Genomic DNA, 21,016 nt, shown 5'->3' on the forward strand with positions numbered 1-21,016 from the left:
AAAATGGTACTTGATGGCTTTCTCTGAATAAGCTGATAAAGTCTCCTTCACCTCATTTCTGTCATCAAAAGACTTACATGCGAAATTACTGGCGAAAGTGGACATTACCATTCTTTAGCAAGTCCATTGGGACAAGTGATGGAAACCAAACCCACAAACATAAACCCAGCATCTTCCCTCATGGAGTATGGCTGAGTTACATCTTTTGTTACTGTAGAAGTGATGTAGATCCTTAATGATACTGATCTGGAGAATATCTCCTTGCTACCTTTTGATCTTAGTATTAATATCAGAAGGAAGGTAGGTTTGAAGTGGGTGAAGATTGCATAGATCAATGGAATTTGTCAGTTTGAATCCTGCTGTAGGAGCCTACCACAGCAGTGCTTTTTTATGTATTGTTGGTGGCTTCTGTGGCTTGTACTTTCAAATGTTGGTCTGCAAAACAAGGTGGCAGAAATCTTTTTGATCTCTGTGTCTCTTGCAAAGAAAAGGGAATGTGACCCGGTAACTAGCTCAGTAATTCTCAGTTCAGAGTAAACTGATATCAGTCAAGTGTGCAGACTTCCACAGAAGTGAAAGACAGTCAAATGTCAATTTGGAACATCAAAAAGAGTGATCCCACCTGGTCCTATGTGATATGACACTCTGGAAAAATGGACAAAAGGGAAGCATTGTGCCTTTCAATATAAAGGTTTGCTGTGGTTAGGTGATAAGGTCAGCATCAAGTGAGTGAAAAAAGAGCCCTTCTGGTTATTTAGAAGAAAATCTTGATTGCTGGCTTAGCAGCAGTAAGTAACTTCAGACTAGATCACACTGGCAAATTTCAAAACTCTTCTGATAGTGAGAATGAGTTTGGGGATATAATTAAGAAAGGCCACAAGTACAGATGTTCTAGTGTGTGAGTGACAAACGCACATTAACAGCTTCATCAGCATGTGTTGGACTTAATGGGACTTAATGGGAACTGGTTAACATGGCAACACAAGTGTTTTGGCCATGTCTTGTAGGCCAAAGATGTCACTTGTTACATTTCCTGTTGCTTATCCTGGAACACCTGTGTTGATAAGTGCTTAAGAAGTGATAAGTTATTTACCATGCAGTAGCTGGTTCTCTGAATTGTAATTATTGTTTTAGACTGCCTTGTTTTGCTGAGCTTTCCCTCTATCTCTCCTCATGCTTATACATGGATAGAGATAATCAGACATTCCAACCCCCATAATTTCTTATTATGGAAACTTTGCATTGTATGTACAGCTTTTAGGTTCACTGGTATTTACTCAGAAAAAACCCATGTGCAGACTCTGTAACTTTTTTTGTGGGGAAGAGACAGTCCCACCTCAGTTTATTCCATACAGCCTTCTTGTGTGGGATTAGCTGCCTGGACACAGCTACTGTAAGGTACCCTGCAAAGTCTTTAGGGCTTAGGTCTCCCATAGACTTCATCAAGGATGCCTGCTGGTTTCTAAGATTGCAGTGTGTTCCATCTGCTGCTGAATCCTGCCCTTTTCAGAAACTGCAGCCACTTCACAGCCAGTAACTGTTCTGTTTGTGTAATGCTGCTTCTGCAGTAATGCAGTGCAAGCCTTGTGATAATAATTCTTTTTACTACTACTAATAATTGTTACTAATAATTCTTTTTCATTTTCTAGCGCCTTTGCAGAAGAAAGCAAGGTGAGAGTACTACCCACACAGGAGAATCAAAAGTCATTTTTAAACCTATTTTTCTGTAGCAAATATCATGACATATGGTAAATTTTTTTATATTGCCTTTCCACTGTACTTACTCCTCTTCAGTAAATTGTTCCTTTTTGTCTGTGAGGAAATAGTAGCTATGGCTTTTGAAATGCTGCACTCAAAAAGTAATTGCAATTGAAATTTCCAGCTGCTTCCATTCAATGTGGGATATCATTGGCTGAGTAAGTTTCATAAAAAGCTATTTATATAGAAAGAAAAAATCCAACTCACTATTATTTTAGTCATCTCCTTTAGCTTATTTGTAAAGAATTTCATCTGTACTGCTGATGTGTTTGAGAGTCAGTCAGAATAAGGATCTTTGCAGCATATTTAAATGACTGTTATTTTGTAAAGAAAGGTATCCAGTATTAGTAGGAGATATAAATTTGGAAACTGAAATATCTTGGTTCTAGATACTATGAGTAAACCTAATGTTTTAGTAATTTTTATAATGCATCTTAATACTGTAATTTCTTTCTTCTAAGGTGGGAAGATGATTATAAGCCTGAGGTATGTAGAGGCAGTAACTCCACACAAGTGTTCACATACCCACAAGTGTCTCATGGTGTAGCAGTTTCTTTATGCTTGTTTTTAATTTTTCTGGAAAATGCTTACTCTTAGGCTTCATTTGCTATTTTATTAATATTGTTACAGAAGCAATTGACCTAGTGGGTCAGAGTTCTGTGTTTCTCACAGCAGAGGGGAAAAGAATACAGTACATTCACTCTAGCTCTCACAAATCCTGTTCAGAGCCACTGAGAGTCTCAGAGCCAGTGTCTCCAGGCCAGGTCTCAGCCTATGCTGCAGTTTCCCCTTCCCTGTTTTGTCCCTCTTCAGATCAAGACTATTCTATACTGAAAGTTTGGTCTAAATCTTAAGATATGTCTAAAGAGTTATAATCCTTTTTTCTAACTCGAAGGTGAAATTCAAAATGATCCCTGAAGTATCTGTCCTGATTAGCTCTGGAGACAAATACTGAGAAGTGCCTTGTTTTTATCTTAGTGGCAGAGTTGGTTGTGTAAGCCTTAGGCTGGTCAGGTACTGTGCTAAATGCAGCTGAGCACTTGATGTTTTAAACACAATTTTGCTCCTGAAAGCAAAAGGAAGGGCTGGGAAAGATAGCTCCTGTAGACGTGTGGTTTAGATGTGAAATGTGTTCTTCCTGGTATTGGAAGTAATGCAGCTGTGTTTGTGTAGCTGCTACCAAACTGATACTGAGGATCTAAGGTTACATGTTTGTGGCTGTGACCTAAAATTATCTTTTCTTTCTGTTGACTTTCGTTGTTGAGTAAAATATTAAAATGTCTTGTTCTGTACAAGATGATGCAGCAACTGCTGTAAAATTCAGTTTTTAATTTTTTTTTTTCTCTATTCTACAATCCCACAGAATGATCCTGTTAGGAAACAGAAAGCTCTGGAGTTCTTGGTATGTAAAATAAATATGATGAGAGTTGTGACATTTCACCAGTATGATTCACCAGTGAATATTGTGAAGGAGCCTATGATTACTGATCAAGTTCATCTGACTGCAACATGGATTTCTATTTTAGTGGACTCTGCCCTGAAAAGCTAGTGCAGCTGTAGCTTAGCTCAGGGCAATTGACTGGATTAAATATGAGCTCTCCTTTCCTGTGGATGACTCTCCCCTTAGCTGAGGATCCACCCTGACAAGCAGTGTTAATTAGCAGCTCTGATGGTGCTCAGGCACTGCTGCCTGCCCCTGTCAAATGGGATGGTTGATAATGATGGGTGAGAGGAGCCAGTCTGGTCTGGCTGCCAGAGAGAGCACAGCTGCTGGTCTTGGATTGATTGGGGGAGTTTTATCAGTTCTGTTGCTGTTGACAGTGGCATAATAAGCTTCTGTTTGTCTTTTCAGTTTATGAAAATACCTGACCATTTGTGTTCACTGTTTTACTCTGTGAAAGTCATGTTCTGTACCTAAAGCAATTGGAAAGCTTCATTTGAGTCCAAATTGTGTTTATATACCAAAATCAAAAGTAGAATGTTTTCAAATATGTGCTTCATGTCTTCCATGCTGTGGTTACTTGTGACTTCAGAAAGACAGAGAGAGAGAAAAAAAAAAAGGAAGTCTAAGGGATAATCAGTAAACTACAAAAAACTTGGTAGTTCATTGACTTTCATCTAACAGGAATCACAGCTATTTCTTGCAAAAGACTGCTTGTATTCTTCTAACTTACTGTAATCACTTATAAATTCATTTACTTAGTAATCAGCCTGAAGCTTATTTTTTATTTAATTTTCTACACAGAAAATATAAATTTAGGATTTGTGCCCTTCTCTGTCTGCAACAAAATGTTTATGGACTGACAGTACAGGAGTGGCACAGAAATCCAGGTTTATGTTTTACCTTTTATCAAGCTATAATTATGTTCCAAATTTTTTAATGTTTTTGTATACAATTTATCATATATGACATATGTTAACCAATAGTATAAATTTGGTTATACCAAAATCAAAGTATAACTTTGATCTGTTTGTGTATATGACACTTCAGCATCCTAATGACCAATTCTAATCATGTTTTTCAACAGGAGACTTTTCACATCACCTCAGACTCAGAAGCAACACTTGTCGTTCACATTACACAAGGACTCATGGAAGCTTTGAAGGCCTTTTGTGAAAAGAAAGCAGCAGTAAGTAATTAAATCTTGTCCAGAGTTGTTTTACCATTGGGAGGAGAGGAGTGGTTAAACTCACTGTGTTAACACCCTGCCAACCTGTAACAGTTCAGGCATGGGTCAAAAATCCCAGTTAAATGTACTTAAATTTTCTTTTTTTACAATTTCTAAGTAACAAAGATATTAATTACATAGCACATTTCTCTTAGTATTCCATCATCATGTATCTGTTCTGGCTGGTTTTTTTTTTGTGTCTGTGTTCTGTTCTGGGCACGATTTTGACAGGTTGTAATCCTTTTTGTGGTGGTCTCTCTCTTGATAGCTTTTGTTCTAAGATCAATGAGGCTTTAAGTGCCACCCAAATGTGCCACTTTTTTCTTTCATGGGCCTGTGGGTAGGTCTGTCTGTCTCATAATTTGTAGCTCTGCTCTCAGTTGAGAGTTTTAATCTGTTAAGACTAAGGTAGCCAAGATGTTCGTGATGATCTGTTGGTCCTTACAAACCTCCATAGCTTCTTTGCAAAGACATTGACTACCTGTGGAAAAAGGAGTCTGAAGAAGGACCAGAATCTGTGAGAAAATGAGTCATCACTCAGGCAGCTTCTAGTTCACAAAATTCAGGATGTGTTTTTTTCTGAAAGCTATTTCAGGCTGTTTTCTCAATTGTTTATTCCATGTCAGGTGAGCTACAGTAACTGTCTCTGTGCAAATTCTGCCACCAACAACAGTTACTGTTTCTATAGCTTAATCTGTCAGCTGGGCCTTCCATTCTGCATTCCCTAGATGGAGGAGGATTTGCATATGCACCAGTTTTATATTTTAGCCAGGTGATGATAAGAGCGAGATGAGGCAATGAATTTGAAACAGAAGACATTGTCTTCACCAGACACCTCCTTCTGTGTTCCAGACACGTACTTCTTCCAAATAACACTTTGGAAAATTGTGGTATAATGTGGCAACAACATATCCCTCATATAGACTTTGCTATCACCTAAAATTGTACTTTGCTAACTCTCTGTGGGAAATTTGTTGCTTTTTAGAATTTGTAAAGTTTTTAAATTCTTGCATTTGCAAACAGACATTCTGACCTTTTGCTTTACCTAGGACAATTGTGCCAACAGTTTAGGCCCACAGATGTCAGCACCTCAAGATGAATTTCCAGAAAGCGTCCCAGAACACTATGGGCCAGATGTAGAATACAGAGGTAATTTAGATACTTCGTTCTATTAGTTTGTTTACTCTAGTCTGGAGACTGCACAGATTGTGAAAATTTATGTGAAAATTTAGTTTTATGGCCAGCCATAGTGCTTCTCAGCTGGTGTACTGTGTGTCTTTGCCCTCTTAGTCAGTTCAGGATATCATTTTCTGCAGCTTTAATGACTTAACTGCCTGAAAACATTCCTGTCTCACTGAACAGTGCTATAGCAGTTGAGGTTATTGAAAATTCAGGCAGTAACCCTTCCTGATCTATTTACTGTTAGAATTTTTGGGTGAAAAGATGCCAAACTCAGATAAGACATAAAGCAGGAAATGGGAAAATAACAGAAGGACACATCATAAAATCTCTAAGTAGTTGTGTTTGCAGTTGGTATTTTAATATTTTGCTAACTTTTGGTGCCCTTTATTTATTCAGGAAGTTCTGACTGGAATCAAGGTTTTTTGTCTCAGTATGAGGAGTGTTCTGAAGGTGCTTCTTTTGCTCCTGCTCACTTAAACAGTTACCAAGCAGATGATGGATCATCCTCATGCCATCTGAGATCTGACAACTTTGCAATGGTGTCTCCACTCACGGACTCCCTTGCTGTTGAGCCTGGTTGTGCTGTCGGTGGTGTCAGCAGATGGCTGAGACAGCTCCGAAACTCCGTGTCCTGCACGAATTTGGCTGCTGGGGCCTCTTCATATGAGACCAGCACAGTGAAGGAGTACTCAGCAGAATACATATCCAGTGATGTGCAAGGAAGTGAGCTGTGTGATAACAGACTGTCATTTGGCATGGAAAATACAAAATGGAGGAATCAACAAGTGTGTAAAAATGCAGGGCCTATAAGTAACCAAGAATTACCCTATCCCAATTCTTCTGCCTCATATCCTTCCTCTGGAAGATACTCTACAAACTATCCTTCACAAAACTATTCCTCTTACAAAAACAATGAGTTTGTGAATACTTATACATCTTCAAATTCTGCTGTTTCAGGAAGAGGTGGCTCCAGGTGGCACCAGGACACTAGGTGGAATGAGTGGAATGAGGACTGTAGCTGGAAGCAGGACTATAGCTGGAACTTGGGATCTAGCTGGAAGCAGGAATTTAGGTGTCAAGGATTCAGGTATCAGAAGTCAGGCTACCAAAGAGACTGGAGTTCACATCAGGACTCATTTTCTGGCAGTGGTTCATACCCATATCACCAGCAGTTCAGAAGCTCAGACGGACTTAATGTCGGTTTTGGTCCCAACACTGTGAACAGACTACTAGGAAAGGAAGTACCTCCAATGACCAGGATTCTCAAACAGCTGGCTCCATAATACCCAGCACCTCCAAGTAAGATTGTGATTAGTTTACATCATGTGAAATGAGTTACATCAGTATAGTTGCTTTAACGTAAGCAGGAGATTGCAGGATGCAGAGATAGGATGAGCTGTTGAGCTTATTTTGCTCACATCTGTATCAGCTGAAGAAAGGCATTGTTGTCTCTCTGAGGACATTGTGCCTCTTGACAACTAGATGGGAGTTGACAACTAGTGAGTGGGAGGAGATTCTGATAGCACAAAAATTTCCTGAATTGAAAGGTTTGTCCTAGGTCATCTTTTTATAACTAGCAATTTGTATCATGAGTTTGTACTGGCAGGTTTGCAACAATGGGAGAGGAATGTATTGGCATAAAGAAAAAAAATACTGGAATGCATGCAGAACCAAACCTGGATGGCATTATAATAGATAATCCAAATGAATCAAAACCCATTGGGATAGCAAGAGAAATGTTATCAAAGAGCTGGTTGATTACGTGTCAATTTCTTTTTTTCCAATTACTGTAGAAATAGTTATTAATGTTGTGAATAGCGATACACTACTCAAAGTGAGAGTTTCTCCTTTGGAAATAGATTATCAGAGGGATTTAAAGATAAGTGGGCATATGCTACTGCATAGCTGTCATTGGGCATGAGTTTGGACAAAACTATGCTTCTGGTTCTAGAATTAATGAGGTAGCTACTTAATAGTAAAACTTCCGTTTTCACACTCTCGATGCTGTATTATGGATATATTATGATACAGAAGTAACTCCAAATGTCTTTATCTCCCCTTTACAGAAATAAATATTGAGACATTTGTCAATGTGCTAATAGAAACTAGAGAGAAAGATTAAGGAGGAGCAAAAGCTGAACTGGAAACAGATGAAGGGATTTGAGAATTTCCATCACTTGGCTTTCAGGAAAGAGACTGCATTTAACTCTGTGTTTGACCAGCTTGGGAAAGGTAAAGGGAGGTAGGGTTTACGATTTAACATGTGAAATATAGCTGGAACAAGAACTTGCACATCATGGGTGAACATACTATTTTGTTTAAGCTTTTTGTAATGTATTTGTTATATCTTAGTATATTACAGAAAAGAAATCTTTTGTTATTTTTTGGAAATATGTTAAAATTATTCTGTCAGCAAAAAGCTAATCCTTTTAATACCCCTCTCAATTCAGAAGAGAAAGAAAGGTTTACTTTTATGTTACCTACTTAGGAAGAATAGTCATTGAAAATACTGGTTTACTTCTCTTATACAAATGTAAGGCCAGTTCCATTAATTTGAGGCTTTATAATTAGAATTATTTTTAGAAATTGATACACTACATTTCTGTTTAGACAAAGAAAGGAGAATGTCAGAGCAAAAGTATTCTCTGTCTTAATGTGATGCTATATGAGGAAGACATAATTTATACTAGAGGACTGGTATGTAATGGGGCATATTAGTTTCATTTTTACAGTGTAAGAAATGGTGTGAAATATATGCCAAATTTTGAATCTTGTTCAAAATAAAATAATTATAAATTGTCCTAAAAACTCATTTGGTGGATGGACCCATGCTAAAATAAAAATTCTTGACTCTTTCTACTGGCAAACACGTATTACGTAATAGTAGAACCCATAAGACAATCAGATAAAATAACAGGAAAAATAAACAAACAAAATATTGTACTGAGTAATACTCAGTTCATGATGTGTATCAGAGCCACATGTTTATGAATGCCTGACTTTAGATATCTACTTTATGTAATTAAAACCAGCTTACATGGAGCTGAAGAAAAGAAGTGAGACAGTTTAGTCCTGAGTGTCTGTTTTCCTTTTCACTGCTGCATTGTGGACTATCATTTTTCTTCTCACTCATGCAGGAACTGTGTCTCTGTGCATTAAATACATGTGCTGAAGCAGGGTTAGTCTTCAAGAGCTGTCATAAAACATTTTGGATCTTGTTATGTAAATTATAATAAAAACTCAACAAAACAATTTATTATTGAGTATGTAAACTCAATTCCCTAAAATTTTTCTTCTGTCATTATTTTGCTTTTGCATCTGAAAAGATCCACTTTCCTTTTTCATTCCTGTTCATTGTCTTCTTTACTGCTCATACTTACTGAAGTGTTGGAGTGGTTTATAATGTCACACACCTTGTAGTTGTGTCATACACTTCCATCCACTGAATTACATAGTCAACCCTCTTGTGTAAAAGAGAAAATTACGTTTTTTCTACCACAGGTGTCTGCCAGGTTTAAAAGTCTGTAGGATTGGTCAGTTAGTATATCTATATTTAAAAATTACCAGAAGTTATTTACACAAATGTTACTAACATAGCTTTTTTTCTCACAGAAACTATAGAAAAAGAATGTTACTAGAAAATATTACTGCTGCAACTCTGTCAGTTCGAGTTAAGACCTTTTCATTTGAGGTTGCAGAGAACTCTTTTCCCCATTCCTCACTCCCTTTTAGATTTTACTACCATCACTGTATACCCCAGTGGCATACAGCAGCTGGATGACCTCCACCCAAATTAGATGTTCTTCCCACCTACATGTTCTGTTATTTTTCCTTCTGGGCAACGTTTATTGTTCCTCCTTTGCTGTTGTGCAGAGTCCTGCACTGGGGAAACAGTTCTTGCATTTTAAAGTGGAGTTGGAGTGGTTTAAATTAAGACAGCACTGATTTATTAAAGCTTTGCTGAACTGTAGAGTGCTGAGTATTCCTTACTGCCAAGGAAACCCTTTGCTATTTCCTGCCCCTGTATAGTACAGAATTGGAGCAGAACTCTGTCTAGACTCCAATTCTTCTTCAAGAAACAACCTCAAGAAATAAAGTAGGTCCCGACAGCCTGCAGAGCAGCATTGCATGCCCGGCACCTGTCAGCACCAATGCAGCTCCATCACAGGCCTTGGCATGGAGGCTTCAGAATGCACCTGAGCCCTTGGAGCAATTTCCAATTTCCTTAAAAACCTAGTGCCATAGCTTATTGCCCCTTTAGGAAATGCTTGAGCCAGCTGTTCTGCACCAAGGGCAGTGAAATACAAGGCCAGCTGGACATGGAGACATCAGGGGGAGACAACTTGGGAAGTTCCTCAGATTCCAGCTTTTTAGTTTGTACCATGGACTTACTAGTACTCCTGAAAATGCTTTCCAGAATTACTGGATTTTATTGTGGGTGTATGATCCAAAGGGAGATTTCTTAGTGGGAAAGAAACCAGGGAGCTTTTTTGAACCCTGAAATTTGGGGCTCTTCTATTTTCTGGAGAGAGCACATATAGTTATTATCTCAGCCTTCCAGGGAGGGAAGGTTCAAAGAGTAATGCGGAAGTCTTTTTCCCTTGTTTTCTTCAGCATAACTAACTTTCAAAGCTGTTGGATGAGGTAGTTTCTGCATTGGTTGTTATTCCTGATCTCCCTCATCAACCAAAACCAATTCCTTGCCTTTTGGGTGACGATTCCAAAAGTGCTTTGGGAAAACCCATTTTCTGTGTGCTTATGCTGTGGTGGCCATTGGTTTTTCCCCACATATGTGACACCGGAAGAGTTCAGAGTGTTGCTGAGTTGTCACTGAGGGTCTGATTGTCACCGACAAATAGTAGCAGCTTCTCTGCATGACAGATGTTTAGTAACAGTTGCAGTTGTCGCTTTGCTGCCTTCACACCAGACACTCAGGATGAGACACAGAATCGTTGGAGTTGGAAAGAGGCCACAAGGATGACTAAATCCAGTTCTTCAGTGAATGGACCATACAGGGACTGAACGTGTGACCTTTGTGTTATTTGTGCCATTCTCTGACCATTTGAGCCCTTCTCAGGGTCACCTGGAAGTAACATTGTAACTCCTTTTTGTTGTTTTCTTTGCTTCCTCCAAGTTGCTTCCTTGGAGTCATTACAAGAGATGATTTGTGTCAGGAATCAGTTTTTCCACTCTCTCTCATTAGCTGTAAATGGTGAGAGTAGAGTTGTGAGAAAGTCTGACTGTCATTTCAAGGCCACTGCAACTTAATGTTTCAGCACAAAAAGGAAATTTCTGATGTTAAATGAGACAACTAAGCAAAGGGAGCATATTCAGAGTTCATTTTTGTGGGGAACTTATCAAGGGAGATGCAGTTATGACCTTCTTCACAGATGTGAAGAAGTTGTATTTGAAGCCAGCCCAAGGATACCCTGAAAGAAGGAGGCAGCTAGAAAATAAAGGCCATCCAAGTGGAGAGATCCCTGAGTCATAGAAAATAAGAATACAGAAATAAAATCACCACCCCCTTAAAGCTTTACAAAAGTGAAATAGACTAAAAGTTGACCTAGTATTTTTACTTAATTTTAAATTCTGTATTTAAAAATTAATACATTAAACTCTTATAAAAGTAAGGCACATGCAAAACATGTTGTGCAACTTCTGTCAACTGATATAAACTAACAAGCATCATTTTAATTTGGCATTTCTAGAGAGTCATTTCCCCCATGCAGGATATGTGTAAGAGGTAATGTTCAACATTATACTGGTTAAATCTAGATTCTGTGCTTTCTGTACTACAGTAAGCAGAGATGGTCATATCATACAATAATACAAAATAAAAACCAACTCAAGTACAGATTCTGACGATGATTACCAACATACAAAATTTAAGAATGTGATGTTACATCCATTATAATACATCAATGATCTTATTCAGTAGAGGATGATTTGGCAACTGCAGTCTGTGTAACGCCAGTGTGCGATTGTTGTGGGTGTCATACGATGCTGAAGACCATGGAAAGATACTGCTCATAGGACACCTGGATCCAGCCATCCTGATCCGTATCGTACCGCCGGAACACATCAGTCAGCCTCTGAGGAGGAGAGAAAAATAGACATTTTTGTTATAGGGGAGGTTCAGACTGTAGAAAAGAAAAATAGACATTTTTGTTCTAGGGGAACTGCAGCCCTTGCCACCTGGGCTTCTTTATGAATCCTGACTGTTCATCCCCTCTGTAGCCATTTTACAGTCTTTTATATAAAGATGCCTCACTGCAGTAATGATGCAATTTACTTGAGATACAAAGGAATTACTAATGAAGACCAGTACACAAAGATGGTTCTAGCACTTGGCATATACTTAGATCAGATGGGTTACTATAAATAAAAGCAAGTTCTAGATCCACTGTTAAAAGTGAGAACCAGAAAAGCTTAAGAAAAGGTAATTTTTTTTTCAATTGACATCAAAGTACATCTCCTTTCTTACCTGTAGAACAACACAGCACTGAATAAAATCATCAAAAGCAACGTGTCCTTTTCCTTGTCTGTCAAATTTCCGAATAAGGATATCGTAGAATTGATCAGACAGTCGGTAACCTTGGAAAAAGAGAAATACTTTAAAAGGTTTCAATTACTGCAGTCCTATAAAAAGAACAAGGTTATTTAGCAGGCATGTGTTAACAAAACCAGAAACAGTAAGAAGTTACAATGATTTTCGTAAATATCTCTATTAAACTAAAATGCATGCAATAAAACCCATGCTCAATAGTAATTATATACAGTCACAGTAAATGACTGTATAATCTGTAATTACAGATTAAGGTGACTGATTGAAGGAATGGTTTAGGGCTGCAGCTCAAGTCTTTACAGGTGAAGTGACTGGAATGAAAGTTCCTTAGCCACCAGAATGCTCTCATAGCATGGACAGCTGGCCTTATTTTAAAATAAGCGGCAAGTTCTATCAAGTACTGTGTAAGTTCAGACTTTGCCTGAAGCATCAGTAACCCTCTCAGAGTGTGTAACAGAGGAGACTGGGACTGGATGTGTCAGGACATGTGTGGAATATTTTCCTTTTTCTCTATTTAAGGAAAAAGCTTTAAAAATCATGTGCCTCTGGCATGGACATCGTTAAAAGGTACCTTATACCTAAAAGGACAGCTGCCCTTCACCTCCCTCATTTTTACTCACATTTGTCTGAGCAATACAGCTCTGCAACAGTACCAGTAAGCAGCTCATTCTATGGCATAACCCAGTAAAAACTGTAATTTCTAATGAATTACCAAAACCTGTTAGTGCTTGCTTTAGTTCATTTTTGTCAATCATTCCAGAATTGTCTCTGTCATACGTTCGAAAGACATTCTGCCAGTCTGTGATGTATTTCCAGACTCCCGTGAATTCGTTGAAGTTCACACCCCCTTTGTTTTCTCTGTCAAACATGCCTGAAATAAAAAGTAAGAAACACATATAAAACCTTAGTCATACTACTCCTCAACAAGATCTGCCAGGACTTTAAGTAGATAGCAAGAGTGCTCTGTAGAAGGTGCTGAATAGAGAAAAGAAACTGCTAAAATGCAAGTGGTAATTTGGAAAGTTTGGCCAAGAAAAAGCAAGCAGTCATCCACTGAAGGAAAAAATGATAAAGCAAGATAAAAGTACCAGAATAAATCACAGAATGTTTATTTTTCCTAAGTTTTCATTTTCAGTTTGAAAATACTGAGGGCTTGATTGATCATCCAGGTATAAATCAAAATGGGCAAAGGGGTGGACTGTTCTTTTCTAAGGACACATTAAAAAGTCTCACATGATTTCCAAGAGTGCTGGGATAATCATCTGCATTTGACTTACTGATACTGTTATCTTTATACCATAAGCATGACACCCAGCAATGGAACTCAGACTGCTGCTAAACACTTACTGAAAACAAAGCAAAAAATGTAGTCCTTGGATTTATGAACTTTGTGATAGAATAGATTTGATTTATTGTGCTTGAACCTTCATCCTTCTTTTCTACCACCATCACCTTCCACATTACTGGCAATTAGTTTAGACACTAACAGAATTCAAGCATTGTAAAGCTTCTCTTTGGTATTTTTGGAGTAAAACACAGGCTTAAATTATCAAGACAGGAAGAACTACTTCCCAAGACAATTTATATAATATCTTTTTAGAAAATTTAAGATAAAAATCTCCTCATGCATAAAATACATTTATTATCTAATCAATTATGCACATATGTGTATGCAAAGGGCATTCCTCTATTAATCAAAAGGGAAGATAATTTAACTTAGTACTGCTGGGCACTCTGAGGAAAAAAAATAGTGTAGCAATTGAGAGCATTCTCAATCAATCATCTGAACATAAAAAAACAGTATCTTAGGACTGTGTCACATCACACAATTACACTCACCAAGAATTGACCTGACTGTTGCTGGATTAAATGGAGTCCACGTGCCTAAAACAGAAATAATGACTTAGTTGAGAATTAAGAATTCCTCAACCTTTTAAAAAAATGCAACAAACCAAACAAACAAATCAGTTAAGAATGGTGAATTCAGAGCTATGTGACATGGAGCTGCTGTATTAAAAAAATAAGGCTGCTTGGAAGTAAGAAAGTCTCACCAATCAGAGCTGACTTCAGACCAGTGCTTTCCAAAACCACACAGAAACCAGCACTTTTAAGGCTGCAACAAAAAAACCTAACAAACCTTAGAGGATCCAAAGAGGACTTTTTCATCCCAGGCTGTTAGGAAGTACTGGATAAAAAGCAAGATCTAAACTGAAGTACCTCTTCTAATGACACAAGTGAATTGTTCTAAGTTGTAACTCAGTCAAGGCCTCATATCTGTTCCCCAGTAAAAACCCATCTGCTCATTTCCTTTTTACAGGACTACTCCAGGGCATTTTGTTTCTGACAGAAGTAAAGAGAAAGGGTTCCCAACACAGCATAACCATACATTGCAGTTTAGAGTTGCTCAGTACAAATCCCACCTCCACTGCTAAAACAATTAATTCACAGAATTTCATAGATTTCACAGAATGACTAGGTTGGAAGAGACCTTCAGGATCATCAAGTCCAATCCATGCCCTAACAGCTCAACTAGACCATGGTTTCAAGTGCCACATCCAGTCTTTTTTTAAACACATCCAGGGATGGTGATTCCACCACCTCCCTGAGCAGACCATTCCAGTACTTTCTCACTCTATGTGAAAAACTTTTTCCTAATATCCAACCTAATTTTCCCTTGATGTTAGTTTGAATTACTATTTTTAGACCAAGAAATGCTGCTTGAAATGTTGCTGAGCAGTAGTCCTCTGGAGAGAAGCTCTGTACTTCTCTGAGTATTTAGAGGTTTGTCATTATGAAACAGTTTTCACTTGGCTGAGAGCATTCCCGAGTGCTAGGAAGCATTAAGCTTTAAACAAAGAGGAATCCTGTGCCCCATCCAAAATTTCACCATCGATTCTCCAGAGCCTGTGAAGGAACCAGGAGCACAAAGCAGCACATAATTAATTGGCTGCTTTCGGGGACCCAAGGAATGGGTGGGAGCACAAAGGGTGCTCCCAGGGCACTGCAGAGACGCTCCCGGGGATGTGTCAGCTGACCACAAATCCCAGCAGAATCCCGAGCTGGGATCGGGATCCGGCACCTTGGCTTTGCTGGGTCATGGCCAGTGGTGACTACAGGGTAGGAAGGCCCTGTGACTATTTGCACATAAAGAGAAAAGGAAGCAGAAAAAGAGAAGGTGAAAAATGGCTCTGAAAATGCTGAAGCAGTATTTGCGACAGAGAGTATCAGTACCTTAGAGCTGTGTGTCTCCTCAAAAAAAAAAAAAAGGAATTAATAAGGTGTCAGCATTTAACACTGAACAGAATAAGAGCACACAGTGAAAATACAGCCTGAAAGTTCACTTATTTCACCTTGAAATATTCAAGTGACTCATGTAGCTGCCACAGAGTGAAATCTGAGCAACTCCAGAGGTGAAGAACTGTACTGATTTCTGATTTCAGCCTGAAACACTGAAGACTGTTCCTGTCTCTCCTCTCCTGATTCTAGTATTAACTTCCCACAGCAGCACAGAACAAAACAAGAAGGAAGTGAAGGATTTTATTGTGCAAACCATTAGACAAAGTGGTGATCAGCCCCTCCCAGGCAAGCACACTGTTATCTGCATAAATTTTACAGGTTGAAAATGTCAAATTGTCAAAACCACACTGAACTTCAAATGTCAGTGAGCACGATGCAGACTTTTTTAATGTTTTACAAATAAACATGTAGCATTCTTTTAGCCCATGTTAAATTGCAGGACAGCCATGCACAATAGAGGATGTATTTTGAAAATAATACAGTGAATTGTTAGTAACTTGTACAAGATCTAGAATCTCTTGGAATGCAGGAAGCTTACAGTTCTGTAAATATTTTGTCTAACACTTGGTAGAACTGCAAAGCACTGAAACTGCTAATCTACACTGTAACTAAGGAAAGAAAAGGGTTCAGCTAGTCACCACTGCCTATTACCCTTAAATTTAATCATATGAGGCGATATTTAAAATACATAAAAATTTAAAACAGCAGGTAAGATTTAAAATGACAGTTTCTTACAGTTCTAAATAGCACTGTAATCTAAATGAAAATGGTACTTAACTTAGTTTTCACTAAAGATTTTATTCAAAATTTTAATTATGGATTAGGTCTGGCAACCACAACATTGCTTTGAATTTATCAGATACGTTATTAAACAAATATTCTAGTAAGTCCAGTTCAGTTACAAGACTACAGTTTTACTGAATAGAACCTTATACATTTATTTCAAGTCAGACAATTACTGACAAAAATGGGCCCTTAAGCCTGTGTGTGATGCAGCTCAAAACAACTGTCACAAAGCACAGGAGGGATAAAGGAAAAAACTTGGGGAGAAGGGGAACTTGGTATGCACTCAAAAGTAAACAAACAACCTAAATATGCCCTTTCTCACATTTCCAAACAGAAAAAAACACACAGAGTACAACCCTACCCACCCTGACTCATGGGAGGAAAGCAAAAATAGCCTACTGGAAAAATGTTTCATTTTTAATTTTGTTTCCACGGGTTATTTGACAATACCCTAGTTATTCTTTTTTACAACAAGGAACTGACAGACTACTAGAAAGTTTTAATCCTAGATCTAGAGTGAATCTTTCTACTCTGTTAGGAAAAACACCAAACATCCTTTATTCCCTGCACCATACTGTATGAAAAATAAATTATGTGCAATGAAAAGGCTGGTTGTAAACAGCTTTGCCCAGGTTATACACTGATTCTGGTTAAGAACAAAGGTTCAGTAGTGATAAGCAAGGAATATATTAATCACTGGTTATGACTTCTAGGAAGCAGAGCTGAGAAAAAAATAAAAGGATGTGCACACCCTCATTCCTCAGAATACAGACCAGTAATAGTTACAATAGACACTCAGCTTAAAACAAACAAAAAATCACAAGGACTGTTAATTTTTTTCCCTTTCCAGCTTTTTGCTGTAGATCAAATACTAATTAGTCAGTGGTAGGAACACTTCCCACCCCCTTCCATACGAAGAATGAATGACAGCATCAAGTAACCACTCTCACAACAGATTTATCATGAAGTTTACAATGAACTGCTCATTTACAGACTTACCATTGGATAATGCCTGCTGAAGTTCATTATCACATATTATTCCACTCCTGTCTTTATCAACTCTGGGAAAAAGAAACAAAACAAAACAAAAACAGGTAGTAAGCTTAAAATGGCTGAAATTAACAGATTCCACTTAATGAAGACTTCCACATTCTGGTTCTTATTCACCAGATGAGATTATTATTTTCCTGAAAAGTCTCCTGGAACATGATAAAAGCTCCAAAGAAATCTCCAAGACTTACTTATGAGTGAAGAGACACACAGAAACACACACTGACAATGAAACATTTTGGGCATGCTCTGCAAGGAAGTATTCGTATTTATTTCTGTTAAAGAGAACTGCAGAGCACACATGCTGGTTAAGTCCACAAAATGCCTAATGTCACAGCAGTAAGCTGTTTGTTTGGCAAACTGGAGCAACAGGTTTGTCACCCAGACTCTGTCAATGGAGAGAGTCACTAATGGGACCAAAGGACTGAAAGGCTCAATCGATTGCAGGGCCTTGACCCTGCAAAAGGGGTTCAAAGGATTCAAAGAGGAAAAAGCAGAGGCAGGTTCCAGCTTCCATTGAGCCTTCACAGTCCATTGTCTTAATGATTCAAGCTCTATGTCAAAATTAATGAATTAAGTAATTTCTGCCCAAATGAAGAATGATCATGCATTCTTTAGAAGGGTATCTGAAAGTAGTGGGGACTTCCCACCATTTCATACAAGGTCATTCCCCTTTTCATTTCCCCCCATTTACTACCACTCCAAAGCAGTCTTGCTCAGCTGATTCCTGTTCACAGAAGCTGATTTTCTTTTCCTTTAGTTCTTGCTGTCCTTTTCTAAACACTTTCTGTTCATTCTATTGCTTCCTTCCCCATCTCCAAGAATTATGTAACCTGCATGCAACACTAAAATTGCAAGCATAAATTGCAAAGATTTCAACTACAAATAGATATTCCCCTTTTTTAATCTGTTTCTCTTCTTAGTATTGTGAATATTTTTTACCTTTTATGAGCTGCTACCAAGTGCTAAGCTGATATTTTCATGAAAATGCATTATGACCTACTTATCTTGCTCCTGAGCATCATCAGTCAGCACATTCCTTTTATAAACAAAATTATGCACAATTAGAATGGGTTTTCCTAATGAACACCAGGTTCCTACTCTGTATGCCACCTGACATATGGGGATCATGATCTGGCCAGGACAGGCTGATGCAGCCCAGTCATTCACGACTGTAAGGTGCTCCTGCAAACTTTCACAGGCCTCAGTTACTGCAGGAATCAGCAAATCTCACGTGACCATTCACCCTCTTTTCACAGAATCACAGAACCACAGAATGGTCTGGGTTGAAAGGAACCTTAAAGATCATCAAGTTCCAACCCCTCGGCTGTGGCAGGGACACCTTCAGTTACACTAGACGGCTCAGCTCCATCCAGCCTGGCCTTAAACACTTCCAGGGACGGGGCAGCCACAGCTTCTCTGGACAACCTGTTCCAGTGCCTCACCACACCCACACTGTAAAACTTCTTCCCACTCTCCAGTCTAAACTTACTCTCTTTTCCCCAGCAGCTCCCAAACAGATTACATAAAGACCCAGGAGAGCCCCATCTGCCAGTGCGGCGCATGACCACACACACACCTTCAGCCAGTTTTCCATCCACTGAAAAAGGCTTCCATTCATTCTGTGTTTACTGAATTTCTTCAAGGGCCTTTTGACAGTGTTGGGAGTATTTTTGAAAAGCATACATATTATATGAATTGCTCTAATTCTAGCCATCATATCCACATCCAATCCTTACCAAACATAGTCCAGGATTTATACAGCAGCCTGCCATAAGGAATATTTTCAACACAAGCCATGCAACTCTCCTAACTACACATTTAAAATGATTTTTACTGATTTTCCTGGTGCAGAAGTCAGGCTGTTGATCTGTTTCTTTCTGGACCCTTTAAAAAGAGACATGGCTTCCATGCATGCCTGTGCCGGGTCCTGGGAGGAAGTTGTTTTACAGCAGGCTGGGTAGGTAAGCTGCTGCATTCCTGAGTCACTCCGTAAATATCGGCCAGTTTTAGAAACTTAGTACTGTTTGTCTACTGCTTAACCTCTTCTTGCTGCTGCTTGTGTCAGAGGATCTTGACTCATCTCCCATAAAAATGGATCCAACGTAGGCACCTCCCCAGTTTCCTCAACATGACATAATTGGGAAATCTCCTTTGGCTTCTTTACTGATAAGATCTTGCCAGTGTGTTTGTTTAGCACAAGCTGCTAACTCCCTTGCTGCCCCAGGTGAATTCAAGAGAATACTTCACAGAACCATTTAGGTTGGAAAAGACCTCTGAGATCACCAAGTCCAACCAGACCATGGCACTGAGCGCCACGTCCCGTCATTCCTTACACACCTCCTGGGACGGTGACTCCACCACCTCCCTGGGCAGCCCATTCCTACGTACAGTCACCATTGCTGAGAAGAAATTCCTCCCGATATCCAACCTAAACGTGCCCTGGTGCAGCTGTGTCTCCCATAAACATTTATCCCATTGCTTTTCGCAAGCCTTTCCTGTACTGCCGCACCGATCCTCCGGACTTTACTATCCTTTCCGCATTCTCAGGTTAAAAATTTCCTCAGCGCTTTCAAGGTTACCGTCTCGCTCCCACCAACCTCCCTTACCCTCGTTATAAAATACAGCCGCACTTATTCCTCCTCAGCCCCTTCCTACAGATTCCTCCCACGGCGAAGCCACCGCGATGGTCACAGCGTGCCGGGCGCCCCGGCAGCCAAACCCCGGCCCGCTCCCGGCAGCTCCCCGGTCCCGCCGCGGCTCACCTCTGGAACACGTTCCACAGGAAGGAGGGGTCGGGCAGGGGGGCGCCGCCGCCGCCGTTGGGCCGCTGCTGGTACCCCGCCGCCATGGCCGCGCGCGCGCCCGCCCCGCGCGCCGCCCGCACCCGCCGCGCCTGACGCAGCGCGCCCGTGACGTCACGGGCGGGCGGGGGCGCGCGCCCCGCCCCGCCCCGCCGCGCTGAGGGGAATCCCGAGCGGAGCCGAGCGCCGCGGCACGGGCGGGGACTCTGGCAGGCACCGAGGGAGGGAGGCACCGAGGGAGGGAGGCACCCAGGGAAGGAGGCACCCAGGGAGGGAGGCACCCAGGGAAGGAGGCACCCAGGGAAGGAGGCACCCAGGGAGGGAGGCACCCAGGCGGGGCTGCGGCACGACCGCAGCGCGGCGCGCAGAGCGTGGCGGCCCCGCCGCGCCCCGAGCCGTCACGAAGGTTCCGGTCCCCGTGACCGATCCCTGCTGGGTGCCCATAAGGGGAGCTGGCGTGCCCCGGAGGGGAAGGAGTGTAAGTTTAACATGCAAGAGATGCCTCTGCAGCATCGCTGGAAGAAGGGACACACAGGGAAACAAAGCCCGCTGAACGGATTCCCTTACACAGAGTGAGGATTAAAGAATTTCCGGGACAGGATGGAATTAGAGTACAAGCTCAGTTAGTACCACCTCAGTAATCTTTAACTGAATTCTTTACTGAGTGCTGAACACAACCCTCTGAAGAACCGTCAAGTTCCCCTCCCCGTACCTACAATTTCTGGGCAGGGTTTGCGGTCCCATGGGCCCCGAGGAGCTCCTGTGCTAAGGATGCTCTACGGAACCATCCCTGGGGACACACCGTCCCCATCGCTGCAGAAAGTCACAATCTCAGATCTATCCTTTATCCAAACTGCTCTGTACACAGCTCTTCTGGGGTACTGAGGAGCTGGGGACAGGGCTAG

At 40.3% G+C, this 21,016-nt stretch overlaps 2 protein-coding genes across 7 annotated transcripts in view; one reads left to right on the plus strand and one right to left on the minus strand.

Moving 5' to 3' along the window:
• LOC130249111 (uncharacterized) overlaps positions 1–8,861 on the plus strand; it is a 28,774-nt gene extending 19,913 nt beyond the window's left edge. For 4 of the 5 annotated variants that reach the window (XM_056483546.1, XM_056483549.1, XM_056483547.1 and 1 more), the window contains 6 exons: positions 1,650–1,671; positions 2,220–2,244; positions 3,122–3,160; positions 4,287–4,388; positions 5,477–5,576; positions 6,006–6,908. In XM_056483546.1, the coding sequence (XP_056339521.1) occupies positions 1,650–1,671; positions 2,220–2,244; positions 3,122–3,160; positions 4,287–4,388; positions 5,477–5,576; positions 6,006–6,892 (1,175 nt within the window). In that variant the 3' untranslated portion in view covers positions 6,893–6,908. Of the gene's footprint in view, positions 1–1,649; positions 1,672–2,219; positions 2,245–3,121; positions 3,161–4,286; positions 4,389–5,476; positions 5,577–6,005; positions 6,909–7,675 lie in introns of those variants that run through there. The other variant, XM_056483545.1, reaches the window with a different exon arrangement.
• A 2,306-nt stretch (positions 8,862–11,167) lies between these two features.
• Positions 11,168–20,500, minus strand: PDCD6 (programmed cell death 6). Of its 2 annotated transcripts, none has more exons than XM_056483551.1 (6): positions 20,073–20,500; positions 17,257–17,318; positions 14,014–14,058; positions 12,887–13,045; positions 12,094–12,203; positions 11,168–11,701 (listed from the first exon to the last, which is right to left on the minus strand). In XM_056483551.1, the coding sequence occupies exons 1-6, from the start codon at positions 20,156–20,158 to the stop codon at positions 11,603–11,605; spliced, it is 561 nt and encodes a 186-aa protein (XP_056339526.1). In that variant the 5' UTR covers positions 20,159–20,500; the 3' UTR covers positions 11,168–11,602. The 2 variants fall into 2 exon arrangements, with proteins under 2 accessions (XP_056339526.1, XP_056339525.1); XM_056483550.1 differs by having other exon boundaries at positions 12,893–13,045; positions 20,073–20,182.
• Positions 20,501–21,016: the final 516 nt, after the last annotated feature.

The sequence above is a fragment of the Oenanthe melanoleuca genome, chromosome 2, assembly GCF_029582105.1.
Source record: "Oenanthe melanoleuca isolate GR-GAL-2019-014 chromosome 2, OMel1.0, whole genome shotgun sequence".
Lineage (NCBI taxonomy): Eukaryota > Metazoa > Chordata > Aves > Passeriformes > Muscicapidae > Oenanthe > Oenanthe melanoleuca.

Bases quoted from the DNA above. Each gene is read 5' to 3' on its own strand.
- PDCD6 (XM_056483551.1), bottom strand. From the start codon at position 20,158: ATGGCGGCGGGGTACCAGCAGCGGCCCAACGGCGGCGGCGGCGCCCCC. The intron at 17,319-20,072 runs GTGAGCCGCGGC...TCTTTTTCCCAG, and splicing joins CTGTGGAACGTGTTCCAGAG to AGTTGATAAAGACAGGAGTG. The intron at 12,204-12,886 runs GTAATTCATTAG...TCTTTTTCCAAG, and splicing joins GCAAGCACTAACAGGTTTTG to GTTACCGACTGTCTGATCAA.